General features: G+C 43.0%; 1 protein-coding gene and 1 long non-coding RNA gene across 7 annotated transcripts; one reads left to right on the forward strand and one right to left on the reverse strand.

Moving 5' to 3' along the window:
- Positions 1-2,500: 2,500 nt before the first annotated feature.
- Positions 2,501-7,163, reverse strand: LOC119299790. 3 transcript variants are annotated; one of them, XR_005146270.1, is made up of 5 exons: positions 6,870-7,163; positions 6,578-6,782; positions 5,465-5,586; positions 5,233-5,377; positions 2,501-3,116 (listed from the first exon to the last, which is right to left on the reverse strand). It is a non-coding gene; the product is annotated as an uncharacterized LOC119299790 (long non-coding RNA). The 3 variants fall into 3 exon arrangements; XR_005146268.1 differs by lacking the exon at positions 2,501-3,116 and having other exon boundaries at positions 4,256-5,377; XR_005146269.1 differs by lacking the exon at positions 2,501-3,116 and having other exon boundaries at positions 4,256-5,377; positions 5,465-5,625.
- A 342-nt stretch (positions 7,164-7,505) lies between these two features.
- On the forward strand, positions 7,506-12,231 carry LOC119299791 (factor of DNA methylation 1-like). Of its 4 annotated transcripts, none has more exons than XM_037576936.1 (8): positions 7,506-7,581; positions 8,267-8,332; positions 9,562-9,738; positions 10,062-10,213; positions 10,756-10,926; positions 11,028-11,243; positions 11,363-11,604; positions 11,831-12,231. In XM_037576936.1, exons 3-8 carry the CDS (start codon positions 9,567-9,569, stop codon positions 11,838-11,840), a joined length of 963 nt encoding a protein of 320 aa, XP_037432833.1. In that variant the 5' UTR covers positions 7,506-7,581; positions 8,267-8,332; positions 9,562-9,566; the 3' UTR covers positions 11,841-12,231. The 4 variants fall into 4 exon arrangements, with proteins under 4 accessions (XP_037432833.1, XP_037432831.1, XP_037432832.1 ...); XM_037576934.1 differs by having other exon boundaries at positions 7,564-7,608; XM_037576935.1 differs by lacking the exon at positions 7,506-7,581 and adding an exon at positions 7,615-8,161.
- Positions 12,232-15,113: the final 2,882 nt, after the last annotated feature.

The following is a 15,113-nucleotide window of genomic DNA, read 5'->3' on the forward strand; positions in this document are numbered from 1 at the left end:
TGGCGGGATGGGCCGCGGGGGCCCGGTTCGGGCTCCGCGGGCCTCGGGCGGCGGCGGGTCGGCGGGATGACGTGGCAGGCGCTGGTAGGCTGGGCGCGGCGGCGGGATTCGTCCGGCGGCGGTCGGACGTGTCCGGTGGCGGCGGGGCGATTTTGCTAGGGTTTCGTCCGGATTTTTGGGGGAGAGGGACCTTTTTATAGGTAGGAGGAGCTAGGAGGCTCCAAATTGAGCACGGTTTTCGGCCACGCGATCGTGATCGAACGATCTAGAAGATGGAGGAGGTTTAGGTGGGTTTTTGGGTCACTTTCGAGAGGTGTTGGGCTGCAACACACACGAGGCCTTTTCGGTCCCTCGGTTAACCATTGGAGTATCAAACGAAGTCCAAAAGGCATGAAACTTGACAGGCGGTCTACCGGTAGTAAATCAAGGCCGCTTGGCTAGTCTCGGTCCAATCCGAGAACGTTTAACACCCGCACACGAAAAGAGGTAAAAGGGGACATCGGAGGACATAGGAGCGCCGGAATGCAAAACGGACAACGGGGAAAAAGCTCGGATGCATGAGACGAACACGTATGCAAATGCAATGCACATGATGACATGATATGAGATGCATGAAAAAGACAAAAGCACACAAAGACAAAAAACCCGACAACGAGGAAATAACATAACTTGGTGCCGAAAATGGCAAGAGTTGGAATAGAAATATGGCAAGTTACATACGGGGTGTTACAGAGATCTCCTTGGCGACTCCAGCGGCGGCCTTCTTCTTATTCTTTCCTTTTCCAGAGCCCTTGGCAGGGGTGCCGGCGTTGGTGAAGAGGGCCGTGTCCGCGTTACGGGCGCGGCAATTTTTGCGCTTCATGTCCTGGAGCGCGAGCAAAGAGCGACACTGCGCGAAGGACATCCTGGGAATGAGAAAGGTCAGGTCGGCGGCGGACTCGTATTGCTCGGAGAGGCCGTTGAGGCAGTGGACCACCATCTCGGCGTCATCAACAGGGGAGCCAAGATCCGCAAGCCCATCGAAGAGAGACTTGACCTTCTGAAGATAGTCGGCCATGCTCATCTCTCCCATCTTGACATCGTCGAGCTCGGCCGTGAGGTGGAGCTGACGATTGATATTGTGGTCGTTGAAGAGACCGTTGATGTTGTTCCAGAGCTCAATGACGAGAGGATCGTCACCAAGCATCATGACGCCGTCGAGGATGCTGAGTGAGACAGACCCATAGAGCCAAGAGATGATAGTGGCGTCAAGGAGAGACCACTCTGGTGTCGACGCAATGGGGGCGTCGATGTCGAGGTGATCCAGGAGGGCGTACTTGCGACAGGCGGCGCGAAAGAAGGTGCGCCACTGACGATGAACGCCGGTGTCAAACGTGAGCTCGACGGGGACATGTCCCTTGATGGAGTGCAGGCCGACGGCCTGGGCATGCAGCGAGGTCAGGGAGAAGGACCCCGCGCTCGTCCCGGACCAATCGGCGACGGTCGCAAGAGGCAGCTTGGCCTTGGCGGCCTCGGCCTCGGCATCCTGGCGTTCCTTGGCCGCGACCAGCACCTTGTTCGTCGCGTCCGCGTCGGGTTGCGACATGGTGGCGGCAGTGTGGGCGCGTCGGCGGGATGAGTGGTGGCTTCGGTGGCGGCGAAAGGAGGAGGGCGACGCAGGCTAGGGTTAGGGTTTTAGGCGTGATATCATGTAAGACAGGGGAAACCACACGTTGTGGTGCCTTGTATTGATCATTATATAAAGGTTACAAGGCAGAGTTCGTATCGTGCAATACAAGGACACCTATACAAGGACTACACATATACAACCGTATATCTATACAAATACAATACGGTTATATATTATAACAAGCTCATGACACAATCTACAACGAGATACTTACGATTTTCAGTTTGCTCATCGCCATCGAACAATCACTGTGAAAACTACAGAGTTGCATAACTCCAACACTAACAAGACAACAAATCTCAATGCACAAGCTTAGGCATGTCAGGTACATTTTCTGAGATAATAGAGGTTGTGCTGGACGTTTCTTCATAGAATTGTAAAGTTGAGGTGCAATTTTTCAGAGAAAAACGAAGCATGGGGGCAGCCTGCATCCGGCCGCAACTGTGACGGACGCGGCTCACCAGACGGATGCGCTGGTAGCACCACGCCGCTCGACTTCATCCTTGCGGGCTGCGGCTAGTCTGCCGCGTGCGCGTCACCTACGCAGTCCCACTCCCCCGCCACATGGTCTGCGTTGTCGGTGAAGCTACCGGGGCGGATGCCGTGGATATCGTTGCCTTCCCCCAGGGCGGCGTCCTCGCCTCAGATCCTCGGGAGCTCTCCTTGCCGATGAGAGCTCTGACGTGGTGCCTCGCGGCCTCTGGATGTCTCGAAACCGTCATGGCGTCCCCACATGATATTCGTTATATAATCACTAAGAGAACAGGAGGTTATCCACTAATTTCATTTAAGTGGACCGTGAGAATCCCACCTTTGATCGGAGCCGCTTATTATAGATCCGATGGACCACGTGAGAATTTTCAGATTTTCACTGAAAACCTATTTTCACCGAAAACCTATTTCACCTAATACTTCGCCTCTTTCTTTTGAAACCAGTAAGCGTGCACGTGAAAATTCACGTTTATAGATAAAATATTCTTTTTTGTGAGGAGTATAGATAAAATATCCAATCATAAAAGTTAAAAATATTACAAACGAATTTGTGCTTGAGGTATCAGAAAAGCTATAATTAAGAAAATTATATTCCCTCCGTTCCAAAATAGATGACTCAACTTTATACTAAAGTTAGTACAAAGTTGAGTCATCTAGAGTACTTTGTAATGTACTTAAGCATTTGTGTACATAGTCAAGGAATTTAACTTCACGATTTCATTTTCATTGTTCTGGGTTGCCGTTGATCGTTCTTCAGATTTATGAACAGCAATGAGTTACATATACATACATATGTTCACACCTTTTCCCTCTCCCTAAATCCACTGATGAAACAATATAACCCAAAACGCATCATTCCTTTCCACTATCAAGTCAATGCTTCTAAAAGCGCATATATGCCAGCGGGGTAAAATGGACATTATCAGAATCTTAATACCATCACAAGTAAACATGACTGCAAAAATAATATAAGGTTAAGCACAATTCAAAATATTAGGCAAGGAAACAATATTACGATAGTAATGACGACTTTTTTGCTTAAGAAATATGACGGAAGCAAACCGCAAGGACATCAGTGGTGGAATGTCCATGAGCGCCTTGCCTGTCAGGGAAGGACCTCCTCAAGCACCACACTAAACCTTGTCTTCTAGCTAGGCAGACGTAGCCACGACAACTATCCCCGGCAGCAGCGGTTCTGGATATGGGGGCAACCACGGTGGTCATCCTTAACATCGACGGTTCTGACATATTGAAGAAGCATGTGCCCATGCTACGTTGGAGACAACTCCCCTGACGTACGGGCGCGTGCCGTTCAGGCACTGACATGCGGGCCTGGTTCCAGGTGGCTCCACCAGTCACCAGTAAGTGGTCATCCTACTACTTTGGCATGGTTAACGCTACCCAAAGCTGCACCTTATTTTGTCCTGGGCTACACGACCTTTCTCGGGGAATTTTGCTTTATTCTCTTTTCTTTTTAGGTTCCTGAGTATGACTACTTACTGCGTTTCCATTTACAGATGAGTTTATTATGTCCTTAAACAGGGATGTATCCCCTGACACAACTGGGTGTGCATCTAGATTATTCTAGATCATATGTGGTTTGAAAGCACAAATGTTCAGCTTATAACAAATGAGAAAAAAAAAAGATAAAGGAGCCTCAATCCTGACCAGACATTGGAGATGCGATTTTCTAAATATATGACACTGAAGAATTGCAATTTCCATCCCTCTCTCACACAGCATGCCATGTTCATTCGACATACATTGGGTACAACATGGATAACTCAAAAAATATGATAGAAAGCTCAGAATTTCAAAACAGCTAATTGAAAGTATAGCACAAATAGTATTACAGCAGAAGTGATCCAAGAATCAAAAATTGTGAAGGGTTAAATACAAATGGACAATACAAAAATAAAGTGTTAATTGAAAGTGTAACACTTTCAACCGTTAGTAAAGCTCCGAATAGAAGTAACCAGCTGAGCTAAACTAAGGTTTAAATACAGAAGTCCTTCTTGTTGAATAGTTTTGCTTAACAAAACCATGTGGCAAAAGAAACTGAAAAACGAACGAAACGACAAGAGCTGATCTCACTTCAAAATGCTTGGGACTATATTTTTTCCTCATTTGTAAGGGCGGTTAAAAAAAGTACATTTTATACAATAGTATTCAAATAACTTAAGCCCATTTTCACACTAAAATTACACACCAAATATTATACATCAATTTTCAGTTATTCTTATCTAGAAGGCTGATTCCAAACTGATCCTAGAAGCAAATAAAAGAAAAGGTTATAACCGAAACAAACATATGAAATATGATTTAAACTTCATTATGCAGTCACTGTCTTTCACTCCAAGGATGCCAAGAATCATACAAAATATGGTTATGGTTTATGTATATCAGCAAGACCACAAAAGATACCTCACTTGAGAGTACCAGAAAAGTTCAAAAACATTGTTCTCGAATGAATATTTGTATTTCTGCACTATATAATAGATTAAAACGGCACATGATATCTTTTCAATGGTACATCTCGAAAGGTTTCTCCTAGTAGTGTCATCCTAAAACTAATTTGGGTATCATCACGTTTGTTCATTGAAGGCAAGTTAAAAAGAGGTTGGAATATACTATGCAAGCAGGTTGCCTATATAACTAAATGTCATTACAAAACACACTGGCCTAGCTTCCTTCCTTGTAAAGATATAGGGTACTGAACGCTTCATGGATAAAAACATAGTGATGCAAACCAAAGAGAAGGAAAAACCAGTTAACCTACTTATGTTAAGTTTCTCTAAGAGCATTTGAGATCCTCCTGGGTGGCGCTGTGTAATGGCTTTACAGCAAATGATGCATACAGTCTGAATTTTTCTGGGTTTTACATCGTTGCATGATGTGATAAAAACTTCTGATTATCCGGAACTTTAGTACACTCAAAGTCTGAAACAAATTTTATCATACTATTTTGACATGCAGGTAAATACAATTCACAACCACAGGAAATGGGCTTAAATAGATCATTACCACAACCAGACAAACAGAAAGCAATGGGCAAATAATTTTTTCCTTACCTTACCTCATCAACAAAACTTCTATTCCGTTGTTTCCAAGTGCCAAACACCAGCTACTGAACGAATCACATTACTGCAGTGATTTTATCCAGATTCTAAAAACCATGTGGAAGTATAAATGGATCTTCAATAGCCATATTTTAAACTGACCAGAATTGAAAAAGGAGGTGAATATTTGCATATATAAACTGATTTAAACTGATAATTGAAGCTAGAAAACAAGGTAAATTACCGGCGGTCCAAAGGGGAGAAGGAGGCCGGCAGTCCGAAGGGGAGAAGGGGAGCGAGGTGCCCGTTCTGGTAATGGGCGACGACTGCTGGTTCGACTTCGTCAAAGTGGAGGCAATCTGAAGTCTGGAGAGACTAAACATTCAGCATTGGAGAAACTGCAACCTGAGAATATCGCAAGCACTCACATATGACAAGTTGTGTTCATTCATAATTTCAGTTATACATAAATCACCAGGCACAACGAGACATAACAGTGATATTCTAACAGGGGCTGCGTAAAAAAAAACCCGAAGTGCAGATAAAGGATTATTCCAAGGCCTTGTGTGACCCCAAATGTTATTTGCGAGCCCTAGTATGCAACTATATCCTTTTGCTAAATCCCGAACCATATCACTAACCGTAACTGAAGAACAGAAACAACACGAAAAAACAACACCATCAGATCATAACGCACGTACACCTATAAACCAGAAAAATGCATCACAAGTGTATGCTCAGTTGCAAACATTGTACTGCTTCTCTCCCGACAGGCCGTACTCGCTTTTCTGGGCGACGATGTAGAACAGCATGCAGGACACCACGATGAAGCGCCAAGAACAACGAGAATGAGGACGTAAATCCTCCCGCTCCCGTTGGGATCTTCTTGGGCCGCAACTGATGACATAATTCGCCGCACAATTGTCTGAGGCGGCTGATCGCGGTGCATAGACCGCAGGCACAGGCGGCGTGACGGCTCACGTCCCTGATCCTGGAGGTCTCGATGCTGTGCGGGCGCTCGGGCTGACCCGTGACGTCCCTTAACCAACTCCAAGCCGAGGAGCCGCGGGCCACATACATGAGATGCTCCGGCAAGCTTTCAGCGTCGGTTGTGTCTACCGTTTGCGCTGCGGGCTGTGGCCATTGCGCTGGCAAAAGTTGATGCCCCCGTGGTGACGGAGCACTTCGTGGAGTATTGCTTTCTACTTCGCGACAACAGGCGACGACGGGAGTCAGGCGGCATGGCGTGTACCGATCAACATGCGCTAGTGATGATAAATCACTCTCATCCTATCAGATGAATTAAGAAATGTAACCAAGAAGGCAAGAACTGGATGCATCGGATTGCTGATCTTACTGAAGCAAGCCTGTTTCTGCTGCGGGTCGTCTCCCAGCCCGGCAAGCTGATCGCCGCCGGCCATCACAGAGACGTCTTCATGCCTGACTTCCGCCGGCGCCGACACCGAGGATGACGATGCGCCAAGAACAGGGCCTCTGAACTGGCGCCATCGTCAGCTCCGGTGGCGATGGATGTCGTGTTGCGAGTCCGACTCAGGCTGTTCCTGCGCCAAAGAACCAAGAAGAACGTCAAAAACAGAGTATTTTGTTCTTTCGGGGTCGCCCGCCGCTCTGGACCACCAATCCCGCACCATCAGTCAATTCCCTCAAGATCGTGCTTCTTGGCACCCTCAGATGCGGCGGCGCGCCAACGGAATTATACGTCTCCGGGGTGCTCTCCTGTTCGCGCTCCTTGGCGCCGGCAAGAACCGCCGTCCTGCTCCGTTTACCCCTCGAGCGGATCCATGGCCGGTCGCGTGCTGGTGCCGGTTTCCAGAGGCGGGCCAGGTGGCGGCGCAGCCATGAAGACCATGTGGGAGGTGCGGGCAGGGCAAGAGCACGCAAGCGGAAGAGAAGGGTGGTTGTGCGGGAAGTGCTGCCGGGCTGGTGGGGGGGGGTGGCGGTGGCGGACGAAACTACCTGGTTGTTTGCGAGAGCAACGGGAGATCGTGGGCGGGCGTAAGATGGGGAAGGGATCGGGTGTTCTGCCTAGGCGACCTTTTTTAAGGCTAAAAGTGGTTATAACCAATGGTAGTGGTGGGTAATTAAAGTGTCAAATGCGTTTGATGCTAGACGATTTGGACCATTAGATCAACGTGTTTTGATGGTTGAGATGATTTGGTTCTCCGCCCTTTCGTGCTTTTATAAGGGCAGTAGAAAAAACACTCGTCTGTCAACGGTCATAAGAAAGAGAAAAACCCGCCATCCTTTTGCGGAGACGCAAAGCGGTAGTGAACCAGCAGGACAGTCGCCATTATAGGCACAGTACCTGGCCCGGCCACGTCGTCCTCCCAGCCTACACTGGTACGCCCCGCGCCCCCTCCCGCTCCCGTAATCTCTAACTTCCCCCGCTCCCCCTCCCCCTGTTTTTCTTCTCTCTGCGAAAATCCAATAAGAAATCTTAAAGTTGTAGTTTCTTTTTTTTCGCGTGTGCAATCGATTCATATTTTCCTGTCCGAGATGCTTGAATCTGTCTGGTTTCTTTTTTAAAAGGATGAACCTCAGAATCCCTGCAGTTAGGGTTCTTGTATGCCTCTGAACCACTGCACCCAATTTGTGATTCCTTTGCTTTTGAAGTTACTTTTAGGGTTTTGAAGGTTTGTTTGGTGGCTAGACATAAATTCTTGCTCATAGACTTTCGATTTGAGATGGTTCTCTAAAAGTATACCGCGGATCTTAGTGCTCAGGCACATTTAGGGTTCTTGCCCTTTTTTCATTTCAAAAAGAGGTCGTTTTTACCGAACAATAATCTGTTATTATTTTGATTTTCTCCTTTTGCTCTTTTTCCATTGCAAAAGGAGGGTTTATTTTTCGCCTTTTCTATTTTGTTTTATTCTTCTGGGGATGGAGAAAGTAATTATTTAGAATGCCCTCAATCGAACCTGTGAACCTCTTTTTAACTACCGTACAATTCAGCTTCTGTGCTGCTATACCTGCCTGGTATTCCCCTTCAGCCTTCACTGACCTGCTTGTGTTCTCCCTTTTACAGATCAGCTCGGGACCATTGGTGTAGGCGTGTAGCCAACAAATTGTTGCTGGTTCTCCATTTCCTCAGGTGGTTCTTCTCTTTGTGTGTGTGATTGCCCTGATGCTGATTGTTTTGTGGTTGTCTTCCTCACAATTGACGACCATGGAAAATGGTCGGCCTCTAGGATTTGCGTTTCAAGAATCACATGCTAACTTGTAACCCTAATAACTTATATATCTGGTGTTTTTGTTCGGGTTATTTCCTCTGGGAATTGTTCTGATAGATGTTGATGTCTTAGTGATTGTTGTCAGCATTCTTCTATTTCTAGAAGAGGTAAAATAAAGAAGCACACACTGTTATCCTTATTCCTGTTCTACTAGGTAAATATGTAAGTTCTAGGTAGTATTCCTTTTAGATATAGTTCCTCCTTTTAGATTGTCAAATGCTATTCCTATTTTTTCTGGAATTCTTGTCCGGTGAGGAAAATAGCGCCTCATCACTCTTTGCTGAATTTGCATAAGCTGGTACTCTCACTATTTGAAAATATAGGACGCATATGGGTGCTCCTAACATATTGATCTCTTTCTTGCAGATCAGTTTAGTGCATATCTTATGCTATAGACAACTTGCACATTGAACAATTTAGAGAGTACTTTGACTTCACACATGATTTGGATTAGCTAAGTAATATTTAATTAGTAGTTATGCAGATGCTGTCGCTTTTACTTTGTGCCCAGTATGTCGTCTGGAGGTGCTATGGTTGATACTTCGTTTATTAGCTGGCATGTAATGCTGTAATGCTTGACCCTTAGTGGTGTGTATTGATGTAAGTCAGTCTGGTACTGAACCTGGTTTTGTGAAATCGGAGGGGGGAAGCCTCTCTTTTGCTAAAAAAAGTAATATTTAATTTTCCTTTTACATTTCAGAAATAAAAAAAGAATGGTTTGAGGAAACTATTTCGTTTTTGTGAATAAATAAGTGAGTACACCTTAGGTGGGACCCAAATGACCTTTATTATGGGGACACATAAGTGACCTTCTCTTTCAATATCATCATCCATCGTAACTAGTACTCCAGTTGTTATTATTGCACAACATAAACTCATAGTGAAGAAATTTTGTGTGGATGAAGAAAGTATACAGTACAATATAATTGAAGTGATATATACTCATTAAATTTCTTCAGTGGAATAACCAATAATGCAACTTAAGAGTAAAAATTGTACACTGACTTCCTAGTTCCAACCCCCGATTCTGATTTTGGCCATCTTGGTGGACATAACCCAAATGGATCTATATCCTGATTTTTTTCCACAGACTATATGGCTGAGACAGGAGATGCAAGTCGCTTGCCAACATCCCTTGATGTGCTGGCTTCAGATGTTCACTCCAGGCTGGAGTTCCACAGGTATGCCTTCATGGACTGTGTTGGCATAAAAAATGCGCTTCACTGTGTCATCGAAGAAAGGGAAAATCTCCAGCAACGACAGAATGGTAAATGCTGTTGTGTTCTTCTTAAGATCTTCATATACTTTGCACCGAATAGTGCTCGTTTAGATCAGAAATCTGTTGTCTTTGGTATTGTTACTTCATAAGGACAAGGACATCATTTGATATTATACTTCCTGAGAAGATCATGTCGTAAGAGATAGATTTTGGTGGCATAAAAAAATAGGATAATCTGAAAAGCGAGAGTTCACTTTCTCCGAACTATAGAAATACTACAGATACTTCACACTTTTTCTGGTCAGTCAAGAATACATAATAAACCTGACAAGCTAAACTTTACGCTCTATCCTTTTTGGTATTGTGACCAGCGATTGACCAACTGGTTGCTGAAAAGGACAGCCTCACTAAAAAGAATGAAGAGCTGGCAGCAGAGCTTGAATCTCTGAAGGAACAGCTCCAAGCAAGGGAATCGAGCGATCAACAGCAGGGAAGTGGTTTTCAGCAGAGCCACTCTGGAATGGTAAGTAGTATTTCGTAGAGCAATTGTAAATCATTGTTAAATGCTAATCTTTGCTGCTTTGGACTAACATAATGACATGAATAATTTGGTGCATGGACGCTGGAGCCTATGGAAAATAGTTCTGCTTACCTAACGCACCTTAATGTTTACTTGTCTGCAAAGCCACCATTGTTCAGATTTTGGTGGGCAGTTTAATATTCTCCTAATTGGAGTCTTCTGTTCTTCATTTTATTAGCTCAAATGATCTTGGAAGATTTTTTTTGTGCAGTAGTGTCTCTGGAACATTTGTATTCATCAGGTCATTCAGTACTAAACTAGTATAGTGATATGGAATCAGTGTATTATCTTAGAGACTTACCAGAGTTCAAAATTTCCCACCTTTTTGGTGTCTTTATTTTCAGTATCATGTAATGCCCGGACGAATCTTTATGCACCCAAATTTCTAACCCAGTTCTGCATTTTTTGTAAACAGAGCCTTTTCTATCTTCTATTTATTTATTTCCTGTGTTACCTGCTTAATTAAAAATGTCGTGTGAAAGCAGGCACACCCAAGATCAATGCCGAAAAGGAAACGGCAATCTGGAGATGAAGATGTTGATGAGCATGAGCTTATGGAAGATCTTTCCGTTATAGATAATCCTGATCAAGGTTTAAACACTGAGCTTGAGGCTACTAGAAAGGAAATTTCTGATATCCACTCTAAGCTGATTGAGGTTCGGTTGTTCTCTGTTGATATCAGATACAGCAAACATCCCATCACACTATGTGAAATCTTATATATAAAGAAAGTTGATACAAGAAGTTTGTATTCCAGGGGTTCACTGATCTTAGTACTACTGGAGGAAGGAATATCGCCCTAAAAAACATAGGGCAATTGGATGACAGGCCATTCCTGGCGGCATGCCGTAAGAAGCTGCCTGCCGAAGAAGCAAGAGAAAAAGCTAAAGAAGTACACCGTGTTTGGCAGGGGCATATACAGAACCCAGAGTGGAATCCCTTCAAGACTGTCACAGTTGAAGGTATCCCAAAGGTAGCAGTTAAACCATCTTGTCTGAATATCTAAGTTCTTCCACAGTCATAACATGCGGTCTATCAGTTGATTCGAATGACAGATACTGAACTTACACTGCTACTTGATTATGTGATTAGGAGATTATTGATGTCAATGATGACAAGCTGCAAGGGCTATGTGCTGCATGGGGTGAAGGGGTGCACAAGGCTGTGGTGAGTTGTTTGGTAGAAATTCAAGAAAGTGGCAGGCTGGGAGATAGAAACATTGTGCCCGAGGTCTGGAATTACAAGTGCAAGAGAAAAGCCACTCACAGTGAGAGCATCGAGTACTTGTTCGGTCAAGTGAAGCGTCTGAGTGACGCGAAATCCAGAACCGGCAGGTATGACTGCATGAGCTTAACATGTTGAAAATTCTTCTGCCTCTTAAAGATTGTTTACTGTGATTGGAGTCATGTTTTCAGCAGACTACAATAGAACCAACAACTCTGCTCCTATAAATCTTTAGTCAGCTGGTGCAATGCATTTCATTAGCCTTCTTAAATGCATAATAGTTGCATCGGAAGACATGATTAGACTAAAAAAAAATACTTTTTGGGATCTATGCAGCGCAAGGTGACCTTGTAGGGGTGTGGTGGTGCAACAGGATGATGACCAACAGGATGATGAAACTATTATGAGTTCCTAGACCTCGAGAATCGAGACAGAAAAAGAGGAACTCAACTGACATTTATATGCACAATAAAACAATGTCAATTGAAATTACGAAATATGTATTTGGCAACCGTGTGACAGATTGCGAAACTGCCACACGCATCTAGCGCCGTCAGTTCCCTTTCGATCTCCTTCCTTTCCCGCACGACCTCCCGATTTCTTTCCCTGATTTCCTTTCTAATTTTCGTAATCGTCAATTATGGCCCCACGTGCCTTTCTGATTTTTGGCAAAAATAATGCTTGGACTAGGATTTGATCTTTGGTTTGCAGGTAATCAACAAAGGGAACTTACCACCTCATCTATGACACTCATTGTTGAACAAGCTAAGGAAAATACTGTTTTTGACATGTTTTTGCCTTTAATATGTTAGCACTGGAAAACTTTTTGTTTCAAGCATCGTGGTAACTTTGATCATTGGGAATAAATTTGTTGAACCCGCCCCGGGTAATTTCTGTAAATAGCACGATAACATTCACGCCGTTGACCTGATAATTTAGATACAAACATCATGATAACTTTAACCATTGGGGAAGACAAATGTGAAAAGATATTTGATAATTTATGTGTAAATAGATGGTAATATACGCAGCGCACATCTGATAACTGAGGTAGAAACACCATGGTAACTTTGACCGTAGGGAATTTTTTTTTGAAAAGATACTTCGGTATCTTCTGTGTAAATAGCACGGTAGTATATCTCCCTCCCCTGGCATTTTTATGTGCATATAGCATGAAAACATATGCACTGTGATAACTAAACACCATGATAAGTTTTTGACCCGTGGGGGGGGGGGGAATTTGTTGCTGAAACATACCCCTGATAAATTTTGTGTAAATAGCATGATATTTTAAGCACTACTGGCTTGATAGGTTACCTAGAATCACCATGATAACTTTTTGTTCCGGAAAAAAGTTGTTCAAAACATCCCCAAATTTTTTTGTGTAAATAACATGATAATATAAGCACGCATAACTTGCAATATAAACATGATGGTTACTTTTTTACCAAAGGAAAATAAGTTGTTAAAAACATACACTCATCTCGCGCGTGGGCCTTTTGGATGAACACAACACATGGCGTGCCACGGGAAAGTCACATAATGTTTAATGTCATGATGAACACACGTGCTATAGACGTGATAAGTTACGCAAAAACATCGTGGTAATTTTTGACCTATGGAAAAAGCTACCGAAACACATCCAGGTTTTAAGGTGCAAGTATCATGATAATATACGAACTGTAGACCCGGTAACTCATGTACAATCCCCCATGATAACTTTGACCGGGGGAAGGTTGATGTACATATACCCTGATAACTTATGTGTAAGTACCACTATATTTTACACATCGAAGACCTTATAACTTGTGTACAAAACACAGTGGTAACTTTGAAGGGGTGTAGTTGTTAAAGCATAGTACCTGGTACGTTCTATGTAAATAGCACGGTAAGTTATGCAACACATGCCTGATAACTTGCATACAAATACCATGGTAACTTTATCCTGAGGAGAAATCATGTGGTAGACGTAAAGAAGTGACCGTTTTCTCAGGGGTGGGTGTCCGAGATGTGCAGGAGAAGCAGGTTTCTCGGGCGAGCCTACGGGGTCGTTTGGGAGAAGGCGAGGTCAAAGGACGAGGAATCGTGTGATACTTTAAAATGAAAGAAGTAGAGGTGTGGCAGTTTTGCTTATGTGGCACACGTATGCCAAATATCACAATCCTTGAAATTAATATGCATTGCATTTTGGAGAAACATTCAGGTGCTCCCAAACTAATGCGAACCATCTATTTTATGTAATGCCAAACTAATATGTACTGCATTAGCTGTTTGCTCTTGTTGTAAGAGGCTATGAATGAGAAAGCAATTCAAGTCCTGAGCGACAGGTAGCTCGCAATCTTGTATTCCAGGTCTGTATAGCATAAATCGCCAGGGGCTGGGGTTGTTGGGCCAATCTTTATGACCCGCACCTTCCAACTTTATCTAATACATTGTGTGATTTCGGTCTTCTGGGCAGTTGTTTTGGCTAATTAATTGACGTGAAGATGCCATAACTTCTGAATGAACCCAGCTTATCGCATGATATCGTGCAGTAGGTTTCTTAGCAAACATCAATTAGATTTGTTATATAATATAGTTTTCTTAGTTTTCATCCATTTTGCGCCTTGGCTAGCTAAGTGACTACATGCTCATGATAGAGCTACCTGTAGCCTGGGCATTAAAATGATGCAAGCTATGAATGACCATATAAGGTTAATATAGAGTTTGCACCTAGTAAAATTATGTACTATTAAAGCACATCATTAGTTAAGGGAAAAATTATCATAATACGAATTGATGCATGGAATTTTTCTTTCTTTATTGGGACAAAAATATTCATGTGCCATTAATAATGTGTGCATATCAATGTTGTAATAAGTTGAAGAATAAAGCTGCGTCAAATGATTATCATGGCATGCCTAATAATAAAATTATAATAAACGACCATATTTTTAGTTATATGTGAATAGTATTAGTCACCAAAATTCCAATGAACCATCTTTATACAACATATCATTGGATATGCTCTACATTTTATAGTAATTGTAATCATATAAATTGATATTTATAGTGATATCGGTAATAGTATATGTATTTATTGATTGGAAGAGTGAGTTTTAGTTTTGAACATAACTAGGAGGATATGCAAAACTTTTTGAAGAGATGTGTAGTTTCAATGTCTACCGGCAATCATATAAATTGTTCCATAAGAAGTCGTCTTTCTTGGGCCTTGGTATGAGAAATGTATTGTGTGTGCGGTAGTCAACATGGACATCATCTATAAATTGGAAATGTGGAATTAAAATTATTATTTTTTCCTCATAACACATATAACAGCAAGAAAGCATTTGATCAATGGAAGGTGAGATTAAAATACTCCTCTTACCTCTTGTTAGGTAAGTGGTATCTTAAAAGGGCACTGTCTTCTAACCTCTATAACACCTGTAGGGAAAAAAATAATTACAACGGTTCAGTTATAAGTGTTTTAATGTTGTTGTCCTTACAACAGTGCATATATAAGTGCAATACATTTCTAACAGATTTTATCTTGTCCACTCAATCTTCAGAATATCTTTGTTCACATTGCGCAGTGGCTAGGTAGAACCAGTCTGAAGGATTAACTAACTCATGGTGAAGA

This window comes from Triticum dicoccoides, chromosome 5A (genome assembly GCF_002162155.2).
Source record: "Triticum dicoccoides isolate Atlit2015 ecotype Zavitan chromosome 5A, WEW_v2.0, whole genome shotgun sequence".
In the NCBI taxonomy this organism is placed as follows: Eukaryota; Viridiplantae; Streptophyta; class Magnoliopsida; order Poales; family Poaceae; genus Triticum; species Triticum dicoccoides.